General features: G+C 39.6%; 1 protein-coding gene across 3 annotated transcripts in view; it reads right to left on the reverse strand.

Annotated features, from left to right (window-relative positions):
* The window catches only part of FGD4 (FYVE, RhoGEF and PH domain containing 4), a 273188-nt gene that overhangs the window by 140224 nt on the left and 107129 nt on the right, over window positions 1-25835 (reverse strand). Inside the window, exons 1-2 of one of the 3 annotated variants that reach the window (XM_017887190.1) lie at window positions 16958-17254; window positions 7829-7905 (exon numbers count right to left, since the gene is read on the reverse strand). The exons of the other annotated variants lie outside the window; for them this stretch is intronic. Of the exons in view, the coding sequence (XP_017742679.1) occupies window positions 7829-7835 (7 nt within the window). The 5' untranslated portion in view covers window positions 7836-7905; window positions 16958-17254. Of the gene's footprint in view, window positions 1-7828; window positions 7906-16957; window positions 17255-25835 lie in introns of those variants that run through there. 3 annotated transcript variants of the gene reach the window in all.

Raw genomic sequence — 25835 nt, forward strand, 5'->3', positions numbered from 1 at the left:
TCGGCCTCCCAAAGTGCTGGGATTACAGGCTTGAGCCACCGCGCCCGGCCTCGTGCCATTAATTAACTTATGTTTGTGGTCACTTATTACCAAGTATTGCCAGAATTCCACTATCTAAAATGCCATGGACACAAAAACAGACAAGTGAGCTTGCATTGTCCACTCTCTCTCCTCAGAATTCCACACATATACCATATAGATTAGATGTATCTGACACATAGATGGAAAAAAAGTACCAGAAAAAGAATAAAAATATTAGGAATGCTAGGGCTGGTTTGTTGTTGTTGTTTTTTGAGACGGAGTTTCACTCTTGTTGCCCAGATTGGAGTGCAATAGCGCTATCTTGGCTCACCACAACCTCCGCCTACCGGTTCAAGCGATTCTCCTGCCTCAACCTCCCAAGTAGCTGAGATTACAGGCATGTGCCACCACGCCCGGCTAATTTTGTATTTTTAGTAGAGACGGGGTTTTTCTGTGTTGGTCAGGCTGGTTTTGAACTCCAAGGTCTAGTATGTGCTTCCTGCTCTCCAAGCGTTCATCTTTTGCACACTGTAGGGCACACCACCCTTCATAGAACATTGCTCCATAGAAGGCATTTCCTAGAATGTAAGCAGTAGTCATGTTCCTAGACAGATAGTCTTTCACAAGAATCTCGTACATGTCATCTACACGTCAATCCTGAAGTTAGTCCTAAAACTTAGTAAGTCATAAAGCTGACATAAATATGCTATAGCACCAATGTGAAAACTATGATGATGGCAGAAAGTAGGCGGAATAAACAGTAAATGTTACATGCAAAAAAACACTAACGATATTGGAGGTTGGGTGGCGGGGAATCTCCAAAACGATTTCAAGTTGAATTTTTCCAAAACTTTTTTTTTTTTGAGACAGGGTCTCATTCTGTCACCCAGACTGGAGTGCAGCGGCACGGTCTTGGCTCAGTGCAGCCTCAACTTCTCAGGCTCAAGTGATCCTCCCATCTTAGCCTCCCAAGTAGCTGGGACTATAGGCACATGCCATCATGCGAAGCTAATTTTTTTGTAGAGACAGGGTTTCATCTTGTTGCCCAGGCTGGTCTCAAACTCCTGGGCTCAAGCGATCCTCCTGCCTTGGCCTCTCAAAATTCTAGGATTACAGGAGCAAGCAGCCGTGCCTGGCATATCTTCTACACATCAGTCTAGATACGAAGACTACCTAATCCTGTAGTTTGATTCTGGGACATCAACTATGATACTGAAAATTTCATTAAACTAAGGATGCCATTAAATTCTAACGTAAAAGTAATGATAATTTAATAAGGATATATGTGTAAAAAAATTAATCTCCATATAATAAAGACACAATTTTTTTTTAGACTTCAACCAGAAAAAAATGACTTTAAATTATAAAATCCAGTGCTGAAGACATCATTATCTCAAGCACTCACAGTAGCAGGTAAATTGAAACAGCAATTGAGAAGGCAGCATGGCAATACCTATTTCACACCAGAAAACTGTGTATCGTCCACCTGTGACGCTTGGGCAAGCTATTCTAACCAAAGAGCTCTATGCATAAAGATGAATGTAATGCCATTTAAAACAGAGAACAATTAGAATTAACCTAACAGTTTAACAAAACTATTTTTATAATTATGCTCTGGCACCCAAAATAAGCTCAGCACAAAGCACGAAGAAGGCACACAAATATTTGCTGATTTGAATGTGTTAATAAAGAAGCTTTACTAAGCATCTAGGAACTTTTTGGGTACCCACTAACTACGTTAGACCTGAAATTGCCCGATTTAAATTATGGTCATTTCCAGATCTACTACAGTATCACAGAGTGATATTCCCAATATTATGTCTTAGGTATATATTCATTAGATAAAATTACCATCTTAAATCAAAGTACCAAGTTTCCCATTCTTTTCCTCATTTAAATAATGAATTAAACTTTTGGTACCTTCATAGATCAGTGGCATTTTACCAGAAAATAATTTTTATTCTTTTTTTTTTTTGAGACGGAGTCTCGCTCTGTTGCCCAGGTTGGAGTGCAGTGCTGCAATCTCAGCTCACTGCAGACTCCGCCTCCTAGGTTCATGCCATTCTCCTGCCTCAGCCTCCTGAGTAGGTGGGACTACAGGTGCCCACCACCACGCCTGGCTAATTTTTTGTATTTCTAGTAGAGATGGGGGTTTCACTGTGTTAGCCAGGATGGTCTCGATCTCCTGACCTCATGATCTGCCCATCTCAGTCTCCCAAAGTGCTGGGATTACAGGCGTGAGCCACCACGCCTGGCCAATTTTTACTCTTATCATTTACAAACAATTCACCTAATAACTACCCTGGGATTTTACCACATAAGCCACCATACCTGACTGAGATATTTATTCTGTTAAAATAAAACTTTATTCTATGTTAAATGTGAGAGTTTACGGCAAAAGTGCCAAGAGACTGCTTCATCATTTCATACTTTTTGCATAGAGCTCTTTGGTTAGGATAGCTTGCCCAAGCGTCACAAGTGGACGATACACAGTTTTCTGGTGTGAAATAGGTATTGCCATGCTGCCTTCTCAATTGCTGTTTCAATTTACCTGCTACTGTGAGTGCTTGAGATAATGATGTCTTCAGCACTGGATTTTATAATTTAAAGTCATTTTTTTCTGGTTGAAGTCTAAAAAAAAATTGTGTCTTTATTATATGGAGATTAATTTTTTTACACATATATCCTTATTAAATTATCATTACTTTTACGTTAGAATTTAATGGCATCCTTAGTTTAATGAAATTTTCAGTATCATAGTTGATGTCCCAGAATCAAACTACATTTTACAGTTTACATATGCATCAATGTAAGCATATATGTTTACAACAGATAACTTCTGTCAGTGTCACCATTACCATTATTCCTATTAATCGAGATGCTGTCTAAAAGTCCATGGATACTCAAAGTAAATAGGAAATACTGATGATACTAACCACAACTCAAAAAGGGAAGTTAGGCCAGGCATGGTGGCTCATGCCTGTAATCCCAGCACTGTGGGAGGCTGAGATAAGAGGATCACTTAGGCCCAGGAGTTCAAGACCAGCCTGGGTAACAGAGTGGAACTCCCTCCCTACAAAAAAAAAATTAAAAAATTAGCCAGGCATGGTGGCGTGTACCTGGAGCAATCCTCCTGCCTCAGCAGGCTGACCAGGTGACGGCTGCAGTAAACTGTGATTGCGCCACTCCACTCCAGCATGGACAACGGTGAGATCCTGTCTAAAAGGCAAAAGGGAAATTAGTTCCAGTTTGCTACCTAATTCTAATCATGCCCGGCCCCCCACCCCCCGATTATTGTTATTTTTCTCCTGGCTTCTGAGAATGGCTTTGCTTTTGGCAATTTTAGTTATTACATCATGCACTAATTTGGGTTAACAGTTTGTTATTTATTAAAATCAAGTTACTGACTGAAGACTGGGTTCAACTTCTTCAATATGATTGTCACGTTTGTTTAAAGCTTATTTGCCTGCCCTTTAAAAAGGTGTATTGCATTCAGAACCACAGTTTTCAATTTATCCTATCTTCCTCTGTGGGATTTTGGTCCATATCCATCCCTGATCATTTTTATATTCAAAAGACACAAGTACCTACATATACCTGCAAAAATAGTTTCCATCTGCCCATGTCTCTTTTATTACTTATGTAAAAGGAAGTACAGGCAATTCATAATTAATTCAAGAGGAAACAAGGAAATGAAGTTGTTTGAAGTGGCACAGCATGTGCAATGCTCAATGTCAGTGCAGATATCTGAAAAGAACAGGAGGGACAGGCAGGAAAGCAGATTTTCAAACCAAAACAAATATGTATTTTAAAATAAGACTTTGGTTTCATTTAAAAAGATTATTGTTGATTGTAACTCAGCCCCACTGTCTATGATACCTTTCAAATTCCTTAGTGAGTCTCAAACACTTTAAGAAGTCGGCTTAAGACTCATTCTTTTCCTCATTGCTTCCATTAGGTGCTTTATCTAGCACATTCTATGTGCTCGGCTTTGTGCAATCATCTGGGAGCACAACGATGACCAGGACAAAAACCCATGACCTTCAACAGCACCCAATCTAATCAGAGAAATCTGGACAAGAATGGAGCAAGAACCATAAGATTTGAGCAGGAGCTGTGAAATTTTTACTGGAGTGGGGCCCTTTCCAGAAGCAGGGACAGTGGAACTGGAGCGAGGTGGTATCGTCCCTGTTCTAATGCCATGGTGTGGTGCCACTCCTTATCTTCCCATTGTTGAAATGGGATTGCTAATTTTAATAAGTTCCTTTAAAGTTTTCCTTTAGCCTTAGTTCTGTTCAATATAAATGTTAGTATAGGTTCTGTGCTGAGCCAAAAGCTGGGGATATAAGGTGAGTAAAATAGTTCTTGGGGCTGGAAGTGGTGACTTAAGCCTTTAATCCCAACACTTTGGGAGGCTGAGGCGGGCAGACGGCTTGAGTCTAGGATATCAAGATCAGCCTGGGCAACATGGCGAAAACCACATATCTACAAAAAATTAGCTAGGCATTTAGCAATATGAAATTTATTTTTAGTTAAGGTATGTATTCCTTTTAAACAAATGGATAGTACACTTTCCCAACAATGCTTAGTAAACAATCTGCAATTCGGGCTGTTGATTTGAGATGTTAACTTTATCTTACACTGAATTTTTATAAATACATAAAATACATCCTTTAATAAAATACATCCTTCTGTTAAAAAAAAAATTAGCTAGGCATGATGGTGTACACTTGTAGTCCCGGCTACACAAGAGGCTGAGGCAGGAGGATTGCTTAAGCCCAGAAGTTCGAGGCTGCAGTGAGCCACAATCATGCCACCGCACTCCAGCCCAAGAGACAGAGTAAGAACCTGTCTCAAAACAAAAAGAAACAGTTTCCTGGCCTTAGAAACACAATCTATTTGGGGAGAGAGACAAGACAAGAGCCAACTCGTTAATGACAGATAAAAATTATGAGCGCTTCAAGAGCTCAGAGAAGACTAACGTGGCTGAGGGAAAAGGTTTATTGGAAAAGTGGTATTATAGTTAAGAAGCCCAATTAACACTGAACCACTTCTTACATTCATACATAACCACTTCATACATTCAACCACTTCACACATAAGAAAACCAACATCTTATGGCCATTTCTTGCCTCAACATTCACACTGTTTCTGTATTGTATAACTGAAATGTCTATCACTAAACAAACTACTTGACTGACTGGATAACATGAATATATATCCATTAGTTTTTCCAAGTTATATTGTGAGCTCAAAAGATCCCTGTTTTATTCTCTGTTTTCACCGCACAGGAAGGGTACAGTCACCTGTTGATAGGCAACAATTAATTTTAAACGGTAAAGAGTTGTAGAATTTGAAATGTGATGTATGAAGAGAAAATGGGAGTTTGTTTTGAAATATTGATTTTCTTTTTATTGTTACACTTTACGTTTTCATAAAATGGAAGCTAATACTGTTTATCAGACATGAATATATTGGATTTCTATGGCATTTATTTGCAAAATTGTAAAGAATACAAATTTCTTTTTTTTTTTTTTTTTGAGACAGAGTCTCACTCCATCGCCCAGGCTGGAGTGCAGTGGTGCGATCTCGGCTCACTGCAAGCTCCACCTCCCAGGTTCATGCCATTCTCCTGCCTCAGCCTCCCGAGTAGCTGGGACTACAGGTGCCAGCCACCACACCCGGCTAATTTTTTGTATTTTTAGTAGAGACGGGGTTTCATCGTGTTAGCCGGGATGGTCTCGATCTCCTGACCTCGTGATCCGCCCGTCTTGGCCTCCCAAAGTGCTGGGATTACAGGCGTGAGCCACCGCGCCCGGCCAAGAATACAAATTTCATACATACATTTAAACCAGTTATTATAAACCGGTGATGAGGAATTTACTAGAGTTCCTGAGTCAAACATAGGATCCAAGTCTGCTTCCCCCACATTATTCCTTATATTAGCCAATGATGCATCATCTAGTCAGCTATCCAAGCTGGAAACTTCAGAGCTGTTCTTGACACTTTCCACTCCTTTACCCCATCTACACATCCAATTAATCCTATAAATTTCTCAATTCCTTCTCTCTTCTACATCCTTGTGCCAGTCTTAACTCAGAGGACTCATCATCTCTCTCCTGTACCATCTGCTCCTCATCAAAATGCCAAGGCTCCTGCACCTTGCAACCTTAGCCCCTCCTCCGCAGTTCTATCAGAGTCATATTCCCAAAATGTATAAAGAACCATGTTGCCTGGCAGCTTAAAACTCTCAGAGAGCTCCCTCCACTGCTTACTGGATCATGTCCCACACCTAACTTACAGCTTAGACTAACATAATCTGGTGCCATGTATCTTACAGATTCCAACCTTTCCACTCCTACACCTAATTCCAATACTCTAGTTAAACTAATTTCTTGTATTCTAAACAAATACGATGCTTTCACAGTTTTCAAGCTTTTATGTGTACTGTTCCCTTGATATGAAATGCCCTTCACCATGTAGGAGATCTTACTTCCTCCTAAAATCTCCAAGGTGATGTATTTCTGATTCTCTGGCCTGGCCATGAGTCCTCCCTTCTCTCTGCGCAATTACAGCACTTTGCATGTACCTTTGTACAGTATTATGACCTTGCATCATACATTGTAGTTTCTAAAGTAAGCTTACTGAAAGCAAGACTGTATCTTTATTGGCCCAGCAAAGCTTTGGACATAAACCCTTAAATGCTTAAATGAATGTCCAGGTTGCCTGGATAAGCATATAAATCTACCTAACTTGGATGTGAGGAGACTCCATCTAATCTGTTCACCACTAGAAATTTTATGCAGATACCATGCCCTTCCCTCTTTCTGCCAAGGTTTACAAACAATAAAAAGCCTTTCTGAAAGGTATTATGCCTCTGAGTAATTAAGAGAAATAGCTCTGGATGGTTGAGAATACAGGCTCTTCACCTCCATGTGGCCAAAATAACTTAATTTTTCCTACTGTTAAAACATATATGCTCTCTAGGAGAGAAAGAGGTGGGCCCTGGAGCAGCCTGTCTCCAATCAACTGTGCATTTCAGGCAGGCAAGCTATTGGATTTACTGGCTGTTCACCTACCTGGGTCCTTCCAAGAGATGAAACCACTACCCTGACAATTTTCTGCGACAAGGGGACGGTGACAAAACCTGATAAGGACTTGGCATGTGAGTCCCAAGTGATGGAGCACCAGAAACCGAAGACTGAGACTAAATGAGCTCAGAGTCATGAACAAGCACTCTACTTCTTTTTTTTTTTTTTTTTTTTGAGACAGAGTCTTACTCTGTCCCCCAGGCTGGGGTGCAACGGCATGATATTAGCTCACTGCAATCTCTGTCTCCCAGGTTCAAGCGATTCTCCTGCCTCAGCCTCCCGAGTAGCTGGGATTACAGGCTCGTGCCACCACATCCAGCTAATTTTTTATTTTTAGTAGAGGCAGAGTTTCACCATGTTGGCCAGGCTGGTCTCAAACTCCTAACCTCAGATGATCCACCAGCCTCGGCCTCCCAAAGTGCTGGGATTACAGGCGAGAGCCACTGCGCCCGGCCACAAGCACTGTACTTCTTCCATCCCTCAAGTTGGCTACAACTTTCAGTTTAGGATCACTCACCAGAATTTGTTCAGAATTTGAGAAGCATCACAGAAAAGACTTCCATGTACACAATCATAAAAAAGAATAATTCAAAGAAAAGCAATATTAATGATTTTATAGTAATAATTTTACATCTGTTCCATGTTTTTTTAAATAGGGGGAACAATCAGCTTCACACGAAATGCTAAGTTGAGTTTCGGTTCTAAAATCAGCTTACTCTTCATGGAAATTCATCTTCTGAGATTAGACAAGATCAAATGCATTCAGGGTGGTATGGTTGTAGATGGACTTTTTCTAATGAAAAGAAAAAATACACCTTTAATACTGCTTTACTTAAAAAAATGATCACATAACATACAGTAAGACTAAAAGTTCTCGGTTTCTTTATAGTTCTGTGCAGTTTCAAAGAATTTTAATGTGTGAGCTAAATAAGTAGATTGATTTTTATAGCACAGCTGTTAATGTACTATTAATGCCATCATTTAACATAACCACCAAAACATAAAAATCACACCAATCAGGCCGGGCGCGGTGGTTCACGCCTGTAATCCCAGCACTTTGGGAGGCCGAGGCGGGCAGATCACGAGGTCAGGAGATCGAGACCACCTGGCTAACATGGTGAAATCCCATCTCTACTAAAAAAAATACAAAAATTAGCCGGGCGAGGTGGCAGGCGCCTGTAGTCCCAAGCTGAGGTAGGAGAATTGCTTGAACCTGGGAGGCTGAGCTTGTAGTGAGCCGAGATGGCACCACTGCACTCCAGCCTGGGCAACAGAGTGAGACTCTGTCCTAAAAAAAACAACAACAACAACAAAAAACTCACACAGATGGCCCTAAAGCTTTTCTTCCCAGAATATAATTAAGCCCACAAACACACAGATGTACCATGGTTGCTTCCCTTTGCTCTCTTGTTCAATCTAAGTTTTACACCACTTCATGCTCATCTCACTAGAGAGTGAACAAGGAGAATAAATGCCTCTGCCATTTGGCAAGCAATTTGGTTACTATCCCTCATCCATAACTGGCTGAATCCTAACTCTGCCTTAGCACCAATTACTACCTAAGCCTTAGAATAACTTCCCTCTTATAATCTAGTCCCTGCCTATCACCCTCTTCAAGATCTGGCTCAATCCTCCTGCTTAATTCTACAGACTCTGATGACTTCTATATAATTTCACATCTCTTTCATAAAAGGTACTCAGCTTGTATTATTACAGTATCTTCCCCTAACACTTGAGCACTTTAAAAATAATCTTTCCAAAGTAAATTCTACATTCCCAACAGAACACTGGGGTTGAATACTTTTGAAGTCATTTATTTCCACATACCTGATAGATGAATCTTCTCTACAATATATCTTACAAAGTGTCTGTCTAATTTATATTTAAATACCACCAGTGATAGGAAAATAGTTCTCGAACAGGACATTCCATGTGTAAAACAGTCTAATTACTAGGAAATTCATCCTTAAGTTCTTACTATACAATCTATAACACAAATTAAATACTAGCCTGCATTGGTTACTATTACTTACAACAGGTTTATCGTCCCTACTAGATTATAATGTCTTTTTTGAGCATTTTATATTAGTTCACTTTTTTATTATAGTAAAATTCCTATAAGGTCATTGTTCATTATTTAAAATCTACAAAAAACTTGTAAAGAACAAAACAAAAGTGATCCTAAAATCTAGAAATAACTAGTGTTATTACTAGAATTTCTAGTAATTCCCTCTAGTATTTTATTGTTATATAAAAAGCATAACATAGCATATACATTATATACATTTAACATTTTGTCATGAGCATTTTCCCACATTTTGTGAAGATGTTTTAGTAGTTGTATAACTTACAATCCAATGAATGTATAGTAATTTATTTAGCTATTTTCCTATTGTTGAACATGTTACTAGCTTCCCACTTCTTCCCATTCCCACTAAAACACCTGATGTGATGTGATAAATCATTCACTGAATCACTCAGCAACTTACTAGTGGTTGATTTCTAAAATTGGAATTATGAGAGTGAAAAACATTTTTAGAGCTATTGATAAGGTAGTAGTTGTATTCTACTTGCTTATTACAGGCCAAGTGACTCCTATGTTCCATGGCCACAGCTGACTAGCAAAGGTAATCAATGACCAAAACTTAGCCCATTGGAGTCTCTCCAGGGTATCTGTAGTTAGAACTGTGTGTTTCTATTGAGCACTGGAAAGGATGTAATCTGAGATTAGAGGTGGCCACATTTTCTGCCATTCACAGAGGGATCCTAAGAGGCCAGTGCAAACAGCATGAGGCACACAGGCAGAGTAGTGGGGTTGAGAGGTCACACACCCAGAGGGACTGAGATGTAGCTGTCCAGGGTCCAGCTTCTTGAGAGGCGTGGAGGAATTTATTGCCCCTGGGTTCCATGAGACACGTTTGTGTTGTTTCTATACATCCTCTTTTCTCTTAAATTACAGGGGGATTCTATTTCTTGCAACCATGTGTTCTCTGATTAAGATAAAATGTATTTACCAAATTGTTTTCCAAAAAACTCCATCAGTTTACAGTGTCATCTGAAGTATACAAGGGTGCCAATCCAAAATATAAGCATTTGGAAAAATTCTGCCGATATAAGCATGAATATTTTGTGTATTTCTTTGCTTACAAGTTGTATATAATTTTTTTCATGTATTAGTCAATGGTGTCTTCTTCCTCCGTTTATGTTCTTTGACAATGACTAACCCTGAGGACTTCTTAAAGACATTTCTCATTAATTCTCTTTTCATCTCTTTAGAGTCTTATTTCTGTACTCTCGCTGCTACTGTGGTAGTTATGTTTCCTATATTATTATTTTGCCTAGGTTAATGGAATGGCTAACTCACAAAAAAAAGAGGATAAAAGTTAAGAACATAGAATTGAGGCCAGAACAGATCGAGGTATTTTTCCTGGTTCATCATTTAATGTTGGTGAACTTGGAAATCCTAGGTACTATACCTCCTAACAACATTTGTACTTTTTCAATGAGGATAAATCTCTTATCTCAAATATTAGCTAACCATTAGATGGATGAATATTCTTTGCAGCCTCTGACATATAGAAAACACCAACAGTTGGTATATATTGCAATTAGAGTAGTTGCATCTAAACTTGCTCAAAGTGAACTATATACACTTTGCAGACACAGAAAACAGCTGTGTATGATAGTGTGTGCGCATGCACCCAAACGCAGGTGCAATAGTTTAACTTGTTCAGGCAATCTGACCCAATGCTCATGTGCCTTGTAGTGGGAGTAAGACAGACAGAAATCATGAACCTGCTGCTCCTGCAATTCCTCTTGGTTCACATGAGTCACTTGGTGACTCTCCAAGTGTGAGGTCTCAGCACACTGAGCTAAATTCTAGGACTCTATTTCATACAGCATGACCTCTAAATGCAAGCAAAGTAATTATTATATCTCATGCTCAACCCAAGAAGCAGCAATCTTCTAATGCTAAAAAAACACACATACAGTCTTGGACTTAAGAAGAAGAGAGTTGATCTACAAACCTATGCCTTCCTAAGGGATTTTTCAAGAGCTTTTTTGACTTCATCCAAGTTCCACTTTCTGTGCTGACTTCAGAATCTAAATACCAAAAATAAGATATGACAACTATATTGTGGTGGTGATAATAAAAGAAAAAGTCTACGTGCTGTGGATGAAAAGATAAAGAAGAGAATTCCGGCGTCCTTGGAGATTGTTCCCTCCCATGTTTCCATCATTTAAACTGTCAGTTATCTTTTTCAGACTATAAAACTGAAGATCTATTCCCAATGTTTTAAAACTATTCAAACATTCCTCATTCTTTACAGGATACAGTAAAAACTTCTGTGCAAGGCAGTATCTCCACTTGCATATCCTGCCCTGCCTTAGCCCAAAGACTGCACTTCCTGGCCCATCATATCTCCTTGCTTTAGCATCCTCAGATCAGAATTCCCAGCTGCACCTCACGTGCACAGCCGAGGAACCCGTCCCCTTTGTACCTTTCATCCCTCCTCTGCTATGTCAATCACACTGAATGCAAATGATACTCTTAGCTGAGCACTGTGTGAGTGCAGAGCATGTCTTGGTCCTGCTCTTCACCCAGAATCTAGCAAGGGCAGAGTGAACACCAAGAAAGAATTTGCTGAATACATAAATCTGCGGGCTGATAGTCCTACCAAGCTTTCACTGCCAAGAGTAGCAAATATTTCAACATTCAGGCATTATTACTGATGCCCCTAAGAGAACATCACAGTAATCCCCATCATTGTCAGAACAACTTGAATTTTTGAACATAACCTCCTTAATACCCAGGATAACCTCACAAGTTCTAACAAATGGGGAAGATGGGGTTTAAGGAAGTTAAGTGACTGGCCTAGAGACATCCAGGTAGCTAGTATGAGAGACCAGCCTAGCCCCAGGTCTGCTCAACTTTAAAACTGCTGCTCTTAACCACTGGTATATGCTTTCCTGTGCTCTCCCAATAAACTGTGACTTTGAAAAAGAACACACACTCGGGATTAAGTCCTGAAAGAGAAGTAAAGATAACATGCAGTGTGGCTTTGTAGCACTCACTTAACATGATTGTTATACCATCCTGATGACTGGCTTTCCTCTATTTCTACCTCCATAAATTGAGGATAACAGCAACACGCTTTCACTGCACCAGATTACACGTGGCTGGTTCCTTATCATTTGCGTCTCAGCTTATATGGGACTGCCCTAGATAAACATCTGCTGGCTACCCAATCTAAAGTTTGCCACCCTCAACTCCCTCTTTAACACAGCCCGTTTTGTCATCACATACTTGCCACTATTTGAAATTAATTTGTTTACTTATCTCTTTACTTTTGCATTATGTCTCTTCCCACTACTAGGTAAATTTCACTAACATCTTGCCCATTGGGCTTCATGCCATATCCTCCACATCTGCAATAGGAATGGCATAGAGTAAACGTGCAAGAAATATTTGATGAATGAATGCAATGTTAATACTGAAGACAGTGAATGTCTCCTTAGGGGGTAGGGTGGTCCTGAGCAAGGAGGTGCCTGTGGGTTGGTGCAGGGAGCAGAGGAAAGGCCGATTAAGTACACAAGTGTGGGTCGTATACCTGCGGGAAAGGTCCACAGGAAAGTTGTACTAACCCACAACAGGAATGCTATATGCTGCCCAGCTGACAGATATGTCCTAGAGTGGACCATAGTCGTTCCTCAGGCTCCTCCCTCCCCTACCTGCTCTGGGATCCACAATGACTGGGCAGCACTCTGATCATTTTACTTCACATATAGATAGGGCTAGAAGGGAGAATGCCTGCAAGCTGAGAAATGTAAGTGTCCAATTGGCTTGGCAGTTATGTTTTGTAAAAGCTTGGTATGTATAATGACAAACTGTTTCTTATGACTTTGATTACGGAGAAAATCATCTTTCAAAGGTGTATTCCACCTAGGCACACTGAACATTTCATCTGTGGAATCTGAGAGTAACACCCCAATGTTGTGCTCCTCTTAAGGACAACAATGTAGGATGTTAAGCTGATCTTGCCCTAAGTGTTTGCATTCAACATGCAATACCCAACATTAGCTGTTTCTGTAACTCACAGGTTTCCTGACCTTGGAAAAGCTACTTAATCTTTATGGGCTCCAGGTTCTTCTCTAAAATGAGGGCATTAAAAAGCAGACAATCCTGTTTAGATTGGCACCCTTAAATTATGTGAAAATAAACATCTAGTGATGTATAACAGGGATCTAAAAACATCCCAGAGATTCAGTCTGTTTGCCTTATGGGAACATACTACATCTCATAATTTCATTAATCTGAGTTTACGACGAGTAAATTGGTAAAAATAAAAAAAGAATACAGGATTTAGGCAGACAAGGAAGGAAGGAACTATTACTTACACAGGAAGTCAGTAATTCAACAGGTTTGTTACAAAAGAACAATTAGTCATACAGAGTGGCGGTTATTTGTAAAACATGGAACTTTTCTAAGAATAAGGTATGCTAGGCACCCTCATGTAACTCCATCAAGCTATTTCTGGGGTTAAAGTGCCAGCAACTGAGCAAGAAAAGGTTAAGTGCCATACAGAAGCTGTTTCAACAATCTACGTCAACCTGCATAGACGCACTCATTGCCAATTTATGGAAAGTTTGCCTTTTTAGTTTACAGAAGCTCAAGAGCAGTTAAAAAAACAGAAGACGACGACAACTCAGAAGAAACAGCTGCCGATACTCAAATCAACTGGCACACATATAGAGAAAAATCCTGCCAAATGAAACCAGCTTTGAGCTATAGCTTTTGTGTAAGTTCACATCGTTTACACGCATGCTTTCCAGGCTCCCCATCCTGTAAATGCATATTTAACGCAGCAATGCAAAATTGGGCTGATGCATACAATTAACTCATTCCAAGCATTTCTTGCACCCATGGTAATGTGGCATTGTGGGAGACAGCAAAAGGGCAATTTTCAGTACATCTATTTCTTAAAATTATGAAAAATGCGAACAGATTGAATCCCAAGGACGTGTGAACATAGCAGCATTAGCAATGACAGCATCTGCAGGTGCTCCTCCACTTCAGATCCCTCGTATTCCATCATCTCAGACAGCTCTAGGGCCAAATGGACCACAATGGTCAAAAATACTTTACTTCAAAAAATGGATTATAAATCTGTACCTCAAAAGCAAAGAAACTGAAGGACTCAATTTAGGCTAGGCAGAATGAATGTGTCCACAAAACATAGTATGAAAAACTAAGAAATTTAATCGCCATTAATTAGGTGTAGAGTTTACATGTCTGAATTTGTTATGTCAGGCAACATTCCAGCATAATGTGTCAAAGGAGCAGAAAGCTTTGATTGTATGTGCTGAACTAATGCTGGCTGATTTGCTGCCTACTCAACGTTCATGGATTTGAATCATTCTAAGTACTCTGTTCAAAGTTTCATATTGTCATCTACACAATCCTTTTACATGAAATAACCAAATAAGGTTAGTTTTACATATTTACAAGCATAAATATAAACTCATCACTTAGTAAGGTCTTAAGTTATATCGAAGAATTGAAAATCATCAAGCCCTCAGACAGTTGGAAAAGTTGGAAGAAAGCAAAGACACCTCGGAAATCTAGCAACTCTCTTCACCCCCACAAGTAAGGATGGTGAGAATCAGAAAGCAGTGCTTCACAGTGGATCTGCGAATTCAGTACATTCTAAATCCTAAATTCCTTACTGTAAGAAGTTGTGTGCACGGTGGCAGGTCTCACTGCTGACAGTGTTGTGAGTGGAAGTTGACATCTCACCAGGTCCTTCATGTGCAGGACAGTCATATGACAGTGCACTCCTGTCCCATAGGTACCCTGGTTGGGATCACAGATGTTCTAGGGACTGTCCCTGCTGCCCACTCTTCACCTATTTTTGTAAAGGGTTACCCTCAAGAACCACTAAGTTTCTTGTTAGTGGTGGATTGGACAAAGCTTTTTAAAAACATTTTGAAAACCTGTGGTTTTATTACTTGTTACTCTGGAAACTTGGTCAATGTAACATGCTCACACATGAAAATATATACATGCCTGCCAATACTCAAAAGGCTGAGATATTGTCTAACATTAACATCCAATTAAAAACACAATCTTAAAACTTTACCTCAATAACAAAAAGAAAAGAGCAAGTAAATTCACCAACACTAGGAACTTGAGAAGTGCACAGATTTATCTAGCGTACCTCAATTGCTCTAGGTAACTACATCCCAAGCACCCAGATGCCACACACTTCAGACCTATTCACTCACAGCCTTTTTCTGGATTCTCAGATAATGGTAATTAAAGCAACATGAATACGTAATCATACATGAGACTTTCAAATTACCTAATTTCCTCCCAAGCCTTATATTGCTTATGAAAGGCTGACATTTATGGGTGAAAAAAAAGTATCCCAATACTATTACATTGGCTTGAAAATTTTTAGATTATGCTAAGGAAATTTTGAGGCAGACATGTATCTACTATTATTAAAACATGCTTCTTAGAGCTAGTATGTAGCTAAACTAATTTTGTACATTAAGAAAAAAACTTTTTAAAAGTAGTAATAATGATGTATAAACACCAGTAAGCACAAAAGAGGGTAACAATTTTAAAGTCAACTACAATTAACACCAATAACTCGCAACTGTCTGGCCTAAAAACCTGTTCTTGAAGTAAGAACATGAGTCCTTGACTAATATGAGGTTATCTAATTTTATATTATCATTTTAAAAAGAAAATGAAACAATTAGGGCCTATTAGCAATAACCTTTTCTAACTCTCTGGGCAGCCACTGACATGAATGCCCAAGATGACAGCAGCACCGCACAATTAGAAAGGCTGAACCTGCATGAGCCAAGCCTTTCCTTGCACCCTTTCCTCTATGAAGTAAAAATGGCAGACCCAGTTAGACTCATAGAGCACTGGCCCTATGGTTTCAATGATTAAAAAAAAAAAAACTTACACAAAAGAAGTATCCAGAAATATAGACAGCACTCTTTTTGTTTTTTCACATTTATATTTTAGGGAACAGTTTTGGGGAAGGGGATACAATGCTGCCTTACAAAGGACATAGAAGTCCCTTGTTTGAGCTACCAACCTCTTAGCCACACAGAAAAATGTCAGTCATCCGTTTGTTAGGACCCAAATCTCCTTCTACTGCTCACAATATGCAACACACATTTTAAGGGGCTGTCGAAATAGAAAAACAAAGGAAGCCCTTGAAATAGAAGCTGATCTTCCTCGTCTTGCCCTCCCTTTACCAGGGTGCCTGCATGCATGCCTTAAAGCACTGCCACATTGTTTCCACATGCTCAGGCCCTTGAAACTTGTGCCAAAGCATTGCAAAATAAAACTGCATAAACATCACATTTCAAAACATCAGCTAGTAATGGTAGGTCAGTCATGTGGGCCAGAATAATCATTAATTAAATCATAACCTACAAACGTCCCTGACCTGAGTTATTTTTTCAAATAATAAGAACAGGCATTGAACACGTTGGGGCTATGGGCGTATTTCAGAAAGATACCAGTGTAATTCATTCTGAAAAACCATTAAAAATGACTGTCCTTTTGCCACTTTCAGGAGTCATAAAACAATTTCACAAGCAGAAAACAGTTTAAAAGATTAATTTTTTTTCATTTTTTCCAAAATCAACATGTAATTGCACAGGCATTATTGAACTGCATAAAATCAATACAAGAGAGGTGTATAACGCTGGAGGTTTCTTTAAAAAGAGCTTAGAGCTCACTTTCCTTGGACCACACGGAGATAATGCCCTCACACAAATGTACTACAAACTGGATACATATTACTAGGGTTACTTACCTTATAAAAGCTGAATTTATTCCTCTTGGCCAGAAGTCACAAATGGCTGAAGTAAAACTCCCTTCATTTGTTCTTCCAGCGAGCCAAAGCAAGCCTCCCATTAACCCGGTCCATTGCAGATAATCTCACCCAGCACAGGCTCCCCTGCTTTCCCCAGTTCCCAGCCCAGCAAGGATAATCACATTCCGGTGGGGAGTGAGCAGATGGTGGATTCCATGGTAACCAGCCCTCCTAAGGCGATTGGTAGAAGTGTGTGACTACTGCTTATTGGGTAACAATCGCTGTCTTTGTGCTCCAGCCTTGCAAATCCTAAAGGAAGGAACATATATAGCCACTCACATGCGCAGGGCTTGCCTAGCAGGTGTTTGGCTATTTAAACAAGTCAGTGCAGCCCAACTAAAAGCTTTCCAGCAAATTTACCCTTGGTGGTACAAACTCCTGACATTTCAGATAGCTAGCTCTGCTCATTCAGGAAGAAAGGTCACAAGAGGCTTGACTTGACAAACAGAAAATAAAACCTCAAAGTTAACTTGAAAACTAAAGATAAAGCATTCTAGAAATGTAAGCTTCATCAGCAAGTTGTTTTATGATTTGGAATCCACATCAGAACTGAAAGTGCTTTTATAAGGATTTTTTAAAACAAATATAATACTCAAATTTGGAAAAAATGTTAATTTGAAAATAAAGTTTTCAAAAATCAATTGTGTTATAAATTAATAATTTCTGGGCAAACATACATTCATTTTTACTGCATTAATTGAATTTTGTGGGGAGAGGCAGTGCTGGATTTAAAATTTTCATCTAGAGTCTTACCCAGTTATAGGATTAAAATATCTTAATTTTATACTATCTCCTGAATTTAATCTGTTTCAGCATTAAACACTGATTCTGCTGGAACAGTTGCCCACCCCCTGGTCTTCATGAAGGAATCACAGATTAAGTCCTTGGAAGATCAAATTGGCTGAAAACCAAATATACCACATAAAAACCAACTATTAGAGGTAAACTATAAATCTAGAAAATATAAACTATAGGCACTCAAAATGTCCATTATTAACACCAGCCTGAGTAACACAGTGAGACCCTGTCTCCACAGAAAATTTTTTAAAAAATTAGCCAGGTGTGGTGGTGCACACCTGTAGTCCCAGCTCCTCAGAAGGCTGAGGTGGGAGGATCGCTTGGGCCCAGGAGGTCAAGGTTGTAGTGAGCCATGACTGCATCACTGTATTTCAGCCTGGGTGATAGAGAGACCTTGTCTCCAAGAAAATAAAAAATAAAGAATAAAAAATAAATGGCAAAGAAAATAATTAGGATAAGCCAAAAAAGAAAATGAAACAAAAACAGTTTGTTGTGACTAGACTTTTAGTTATTAATTACCTCCTTACTCTATAGTAACTCCCTATCTTAATTTCAAAGTTCTTTTCTTGGCACGAACCAGAAATGAGACATGAACACCAAAAGGAAAAAGACAAAAATTATTTCAAGCAGATGATATGATTCTATTTCTCCTAAATAAGAAGATCCATTTTATAGATGCCTAGCCCCCCCNAAAAATAAAGAATAAAAAATAAATGGCAAAGAAAATAATTAGGATAAGCCAAAAAAGAAAATGAAACAAAAACAGTTTGTTGTGACTAGACTTTTAGTTATTAATTACCTCCTTACTCTATAGTAACTCCCTATCTTAATTTCAAAGTTCTTTTCTTGGCACGAACCAGAAATGAGACATGAACACCAAAAGGAAAAGACAAAATTATTTCAAGCAGATGATATGATTCTATTTCTCCTAAATAAGAAGATCCATTTTATAGATGCCTAGCCCCCCCCCCCAAAAAAAAATTAAAAGAATGAAGTACGATATTATTTATAGTACCAGAAGTTTAGTGAGGTAACCATATACAAATATATCAATATAATTCCTTTATAAGGGCAAAACTATCAGAATACCAGTAAGACTGGATTCATAATGGCAACAAAAAGTATAGAAATAATATTATCTAGAAATGTGTGTGAACTATTTGGGGGGAAAAATGAACTCTAAGAGAAATAAAGGAAAGCTAAACAGCGACATAATGTGTTGAAGAATAAGAATATCCATTTTATAGATGCCAAGTCTTCCCAATTTACCAAATAGTCTCCTAGTAAAATTTCCAACATACTTTAAAAAATCAATTTAACAAAGTGACTGTAAAGTTTCTTTAAATTTTTAAAAAATAGATAAAAATGGCTGGGCATGGTGGCTCACCCCTGTAATTCCAGCACTTTGAGGGGCTGAGGTGGGCGGATCAGGAGGTCAGTAGATCGAGACCAGCTTGGCCAATACGGTAAAACCCCATCTCTACTAAAAATACAAAATTAGCCAGGCGTAGTGGCGCATGCCTGTAATCTCAGCTACTCGGGAGGCTGAGGCAGGAGAACTGCTTGAACCCAGGAGGCGGAGGTTGCAGGAGAATTGCTTGAACCCGGGATGCGGAGCCAAGTTGCGCCAATGCACTCCAGCCTGGGCAACAGATCAAGACTCCGTCTCAAAAAAATAAAAAAAGGCCGGGCGCGGTGGCTCACGCCTGTAATCCCAGCACTTTGGGAGGCCGATGCGGGTGGATCACGAGGTCAGGAGATCGAGACCATCCTGGCTAACATGGTGAAACCCCGTCTCTACTAAAAATACAAAAAAAAATTAGCCGGGCGTGGTGGCGGGCGCCTGTAGTCCCAGCTACCCGGGAGGCTGAGGCAGGAGAATGGTGTGAACCCAGGAGGTGGAGCTTGCAGACAGCTGAGATCGTGCCACTGCACTCCAGCCTGGACGACAGAGCAAGACTCCGTCTCAAAAATAAATAAATAAGTAAAACATAAAAATATGAAAGAAAATTCTACATGAGTGGTAATAGTAATAATGATGGGTGAAGTAACTGTACCATGTTTTTAAAACATCTTATAAATACCATGAATACATTAATACTTCCCAAATACATGACTCCAGGACAAACTTCTCTCCCTGTGAATTCCACAGTCTTACTTCTGACTACCTATTGAACATCCTGGACTTGGATGTTTAATAAGCATCTCAAGTCCAGGTGTGGTGGCTCACACCTGTAATCCCAGCACTTTGGGAGGCCGAGGCGGGTAGATCACCTGAGGTCAGGAATTTGAGAACAGCCTAACCAATATGGTGAAACCCCATCTCCACTAAAAATACAAAAATTAGCCGGGCATTGGTGGTACGCGCCTGTAATCCCAGCTACTCAGGAGGCTGAGACAGAATTGCTTGAAACCAGGAGGCGGAGGTTGCAGTGAGCTGAGATCGTGCCACTGCACTCCAGTCTAGGCGACAGAGTGAGACTCCATCTCTTAAAAAAAAAAAAAAGGCATCTCAAATGTAACATTCCAAAACCCAATTCCCCATTTAATCTTCAAATCTGGTGGTCCTGTATCCTTCCTTGTGTTTGGAAATGGCAACTCTATCCTTCTAGTCACTCAAGTCACTCAGCCTGGGAGGCCATCCTTCACTCCTCTCTGACATTTTATATCCAACTGTCCCCTCGTGTCCTGGGTATTTCTTCAAATTCAGCCACTTCTTACACCTCCACCACTCCCCCTTGGTGTAGGCCACACCATCTCTCACCTGGATCCCTTAACTTCCTAATTAGACTCTCTGCCCCCATTTTGTACCCTACAGGCTAAAATACCATGCAGATAAGGTCAATTCTCTTCATAAAACTGGCTTTCCCATTTTAATGGGAATAGAAGTCCCAATCTGTATGATGGCTTAAAAAGCCCTTGATAACCTGACCCCACCCACATTAACTCACTTATCTCCTATAACCCCCTCCTGACTTCCCTGAGCTCTCTAGGCAGAGTCTGACATTTTTGTTCTCTCCTCTACACTTTCTCAATAAGTTGGACACTGATGGTGTTTACCACAGGGCACAGTTATTTGTACACATCTCTTCTTCAGACTGTGAGCACCTCAAGGCCAGGGACAGTGCCACTGTGAACCATTTGTTAACAGCAAGCCAAGGTCCTTGTACATAGTGTGAATTTAGTAAATCTGATGAATGACTAAAGACTGTTTTAAAATTCTAGTGCAAATTTAGAGGTACCTAAGAATCCAGAATTAGAATGGTGATGCAAATATTAATATATACACAACTGACACACTATCATGCAGTTATTAAAATATGGTCATGGCCGGGCACAGTGGCTCACACCTGTAATCCCAGCACTTTGTCAAGGCAGGCAGATCACAAGGTCAGGATCTCAAGACCATCCTGGCTAACATGTGAAATCCCGTCTCTACTAAAAATACAAAAAATTAGCTGGGTGTGGTGACAGGCACCTGTAGTCCCAGCTACTTGGGAGGCTGAGGCAGGAGAATCTCTTGAACCCGGGAGGCAGAAGTTGCAATAAGCCGAAATCGCACCACTGCACTCCACCACCTGGGTGACAGAGCAAGACTTCGTCTCAAAATAAAATAAAATAAAATAAAATAAAATAAAATAAAATAAAATAAAATAAGATCATAAAGACTATATGGCAAAGGGGAAATGTTTATATTAACAAGTACTGTTTACTGGTCCCTCGTATGTGCTAGATACTATAATAAACACTTTACAAATATTTTATATAGACCTCACAGGGCCTATGAAGTAGGGATTATTATCTTCATGTTTTAGGTATAGAACTGAGATTCAGAATTTAAGCTCTTTGCCCTTGGTTTCGCCGTTGCAACGAGAACCTCATTTGTCTGAGACCAAAGCCTGGATCTAAGTCATTACGCTACACCACCTCCCAGAAGTGGGAGGAAAAACAGAATACAAAACTGAATACCCATTACGAATAAACACTATGCATTTGCAATGATATAAAAATATATATACATTTTTTTGGAGACAGGCTCTCACTTTGTCACCCATGCTGAAGTACAATGGCACAATCTTGGCTCACTGCAGCCTCAACGTTCCAGGCTCAACTGATCTTCCTGCCTCAGCCCCTCAAGTAGTTGGGACTACAGGCACGTGCCACCACACCCAGCTAATTTTTTTGTATTTTTAGTACAGATGGGAGTTTCGCCATGCTGGCCGGTCTGGTCTCGAACTCCTGAGCTCAAGCGATCCACCTGCCTCAGCCTCCCAAAGTGTTGGGATTACAGGCATGAGCCACCTTGCCCAGCAGAGAAGAGAATCTTAGCAACAAAAGGCCAGGTTTACCTAGGCTTCAAAATTTTCAGAGTACCTGTGAGGAAGAAATATTGGACTTATTTTTCTTCTCCAGTTTCCAAAATTTTTAATGTCAAATTATAATTTTATAATCTTCTAAAAATATATTTATTCCTCCTATACATATTTTTTAATGTTCACTCCACCATGTTCTTGGGAAGATCTACAAACAAGTGAGACAATAAAAAAACTAAAAGAATTGGCACACAGTTTTTAGAGAATTGATGCCGTGGGAAAAAATGACTCAGAAAGGAAAAATAAAGGCAGATCTATGTAAGGTGAGTAAGGAATAGTAATGTCCTCTGGAGCTCCAAGTTCACCTCCAAATGTTCTGGTATTATCATCATTATAGTATCCCCTCAAACCACACTGCCCGGAATCTAATTATAGGGCCTGAAACCTAAGTGTAGGGCATGTGACGAACAGCCAACAATCCCCATAAAGGTTCTTAAGATAAAAAGGCGTTGGAAGCAGGAGCCTGATAATTTATCTTCCTCAAATACTGGGCAGGCGGCAACTTTGCCTTGAATATCTGCTGTTGCAGCCATTGTGCCAGCTAGGCAGAGATTGAATAATCTTGGGAGCATTTTTCCATTTCCCTTCATGGCTGAATATGCCTAATTCCATTTGCCCTTACTCCTCCTTTCTCTTTCCTTTTGTAAGAGGCTTTACCCAGGAAGTCAGAGGTTCCCAAACTTTTCAAATCAGAGCATCTCAGTAACTTCTGCACAGTGACCCAGGGCAGAAGCAATTACTTAGAGTTCCACTGATTAAGTGGTTTGGTACAAAAAAACTAATAACTGCTGGGCACAGTGTCTCACGCCTGTAATCCCAGCACTTTGGGAGGCCAAGGTGAGCGGATCACGAGGTCAGGAGTTCGAGACCAGCCTGACCAACATGGTGAAACCCTGTCTCTACTAAAAATACAAAAATTAGCTAGGCATGGTGGTACACGCCTGTGGTCCCAACTCTCTGGGAGGCTGAGGTGGGAGAATCACTTGAACCCAGGAGGCAGAGGTGGCAGTAAGCCAAGATCACATCACTGCACTCCAGCCTGGGCGACAGACACTCTGTCTCAAAACAAACAAACAGACAAACAAACAAAAAACGAATAACTACCTTTGACTTAGCAACTTAGCAACATTTGAGAATATAACAAATAATAATTTCAAGAAAAAAAATCGCACTTTTATTCTATTCCTAAATCACTCCTACTACTTACTAATGGGATGTGCATGTACCCTGCCAACCTCTCATACCATAGGATCTTATTAAACATCGCAAACCTCATTTCCTTTCCCAAGCTGATTTTCACCAGCTTGTTATCATGGTACCCACCAAACCCTCGACTCTGCAAAATATGCCACTATCAAAAGAAATATATTGCAATCAAATATTTTTTAAAAGGGAACTATCTAGAGGTAGGAGTTTGCACAGTATTTGATAGATGTTGTTGTTTTTCCTTTGAAATTTTTAAATATCCTGCAGACAGCACTCCTGTGAGTTGGCAGTGATACCCAAAGTACCTAGGCACATAATTTTGGGAGTTATGTGTTTAAGCCCTTAGCCTCTATAATTAGGGAGCCCAACTACAACTCCCTAATTATAAATTCAGAAACCTAGATTCTAGTTCCTGTTTAGCCAGCCCTACGACACAGGCAAGACATTTACTCTGTCTGCTCCTGTGCTCTTCAGTCACAAAAGGAGGACGCTGGCTTAGACCATCTCCAAAGTTCTCTTCAGCTCTAAAATAATGAGAATAAACGTTAGAGGAGAGTCTTAGTGAGTTGAGAAGAAGAAAAAAGGCTGAAGCAGCAAAGACAAGAAACATTTATTTTCCAGAAGGAAATAGCATATTAAAATTTAAAATAACATATATCTGCATACTACCCTTACGTGTGGTATGACTTAAAGGCTTGAGCAGGAGGTATTGCTCAAGTACCAGTTGAAATGGCAATTGTACCTGCACAACGACATGCAGTTTAGGGTGTACTTTCAGTAAAAATGCCACGAGCTCTGCTACTGGTTTTACTTGTCTTTCCACGTTCTCTTTCCACTCTTGCTGAGACCCCTTCTTGACAAACAGTTTATATTATGAATTGACCAGATATTGTTAGTGTTGCCTGTGACTATGAAACACTCAAATTACCTATCCTAATTGGGGATCAAACATATCAATGAACCCAAAAAGCCTAAACAGCAGAGCTAACCAATTACAGATATTGAAACCACAAAATATAGTATCTATAAAGAGGTGGCATCTCCTTAGATATTTTCTATATATTACCAACAATTTTGCATTTTGGTTAATATTCTATGAATTTGTTTTAATTTAATGGGGTTTTATAATTCGTTTCATAAAAGTGACTTAGAGCAAAATGTATTTGCAGGGTACAGAGTACTTTATAAGGAAGATAAAACACATTGAAATATTAATAAATTGAACTTTTCCGCCCAGTTTGCAAGGGGTTAAGGTTAAGAATCTAAAGCCTAATTTGATAGAAACTTTTTTAGTGGGAGCAATACCTCCTGTTCAAGCCTTTCATTCCTCTCATGTGGTTAGCATTTCAGAGAAGTACGTGTTGTTCCAGGACTTGACCAAGTATACACGGCCAAAAAAACAACCAACATTGACTAGGAAAGTCTGTGTGAGGAGGTCTTATATTTCTAGCCCTTTTTTATTCATGTCCAACCATCAAAAAACTCACCCAGATCTACCAATGCCCCAGGGATATTTTTAAAGTTTGAAAGATAATGTGTCTTAGTCAAATAAGAATAATGAGATTTAGTTCTTTATATCATTAGATTGTTTGTTACTGTCTTCATTATAGTAATATTCCCTATCCTTCCAAATCCTTAATATTGATTCTAAAACAAAGGTGGGAGGAAATTACACAAGCACCTAGGCCCTGCCTTCCACACTCTTAATTCTTATCCACATTTTTTTTCAAAAAGTGATTCATAGATAATTGGAATCTAGATATTTTAATTCTTCTTTCCTTAAGAAAATTTCTGAAATATATGAAAGTGAAGACTCTACAAGGATATATGTAGGACATATGTATAACATATATATATGTATTAATTACATTAACAAATCTAAAATATGTGTGGAGTGTAAAACAGAAAAAGGGCTAATAATAAAGAATGTTCTATAAATGAGGCTTCTAATAATATGCAAAGTTCCATTCTAAACTCCATAGACATAAAAGCATACGTTACCCCCCACCTTTTTTTTTTTTGAGACGGAGTCTTGCTCTGTCGCCCAGGCTGGAGTGCAGTGGCCGGATCTCAGCTCACTGCAAGCTCCGCCTCCCGGGTTCACGCCATTCTCCTGCCTCAGCCTCCCCAGTGGCTGGGACTACAGGCACCTGCCACCTCGCCCGGCTAGTTTTTTTTTTGTATTTTTTAGTAGAGATGGGGTTTCACCGTGTTAGCCAGGATGGTCTCGATCTGCTGACCTCGTGATCTGCCCGTCTCGGCCTCCCAAAGTGCTGGGATTACAGGCGTGAGCCACCGCGCCCGGCCTGCTACCCCTTTTTCTTGATGAGTTTTTGATATGTATGAGAAATAAAGACATTTAACTCTTGTTGTAGGGGGTTGGGGAGAGGAGTTAACAAGATAAAATAGATGTATAGCACCAGGTAAACAGCAAAGATATA

This window comes from Rhinopithecus bieti, unplaced genomic scaffold (genome assembly GCF_001698545.2).
Source record: "Rhinopithecus bieti isolate Rb0 unplaced genomic scaffold, ASM169854v2 scaffold_72, whole genome shotgun sequence".
Taxonomy (NCBI): domain Eukaryota; kingdom Metazoa; phylum Chordata; class Mammalia; order Primates; family Cercopithecidae; genus Rhinopithecus; species Rhinopithecus bieti.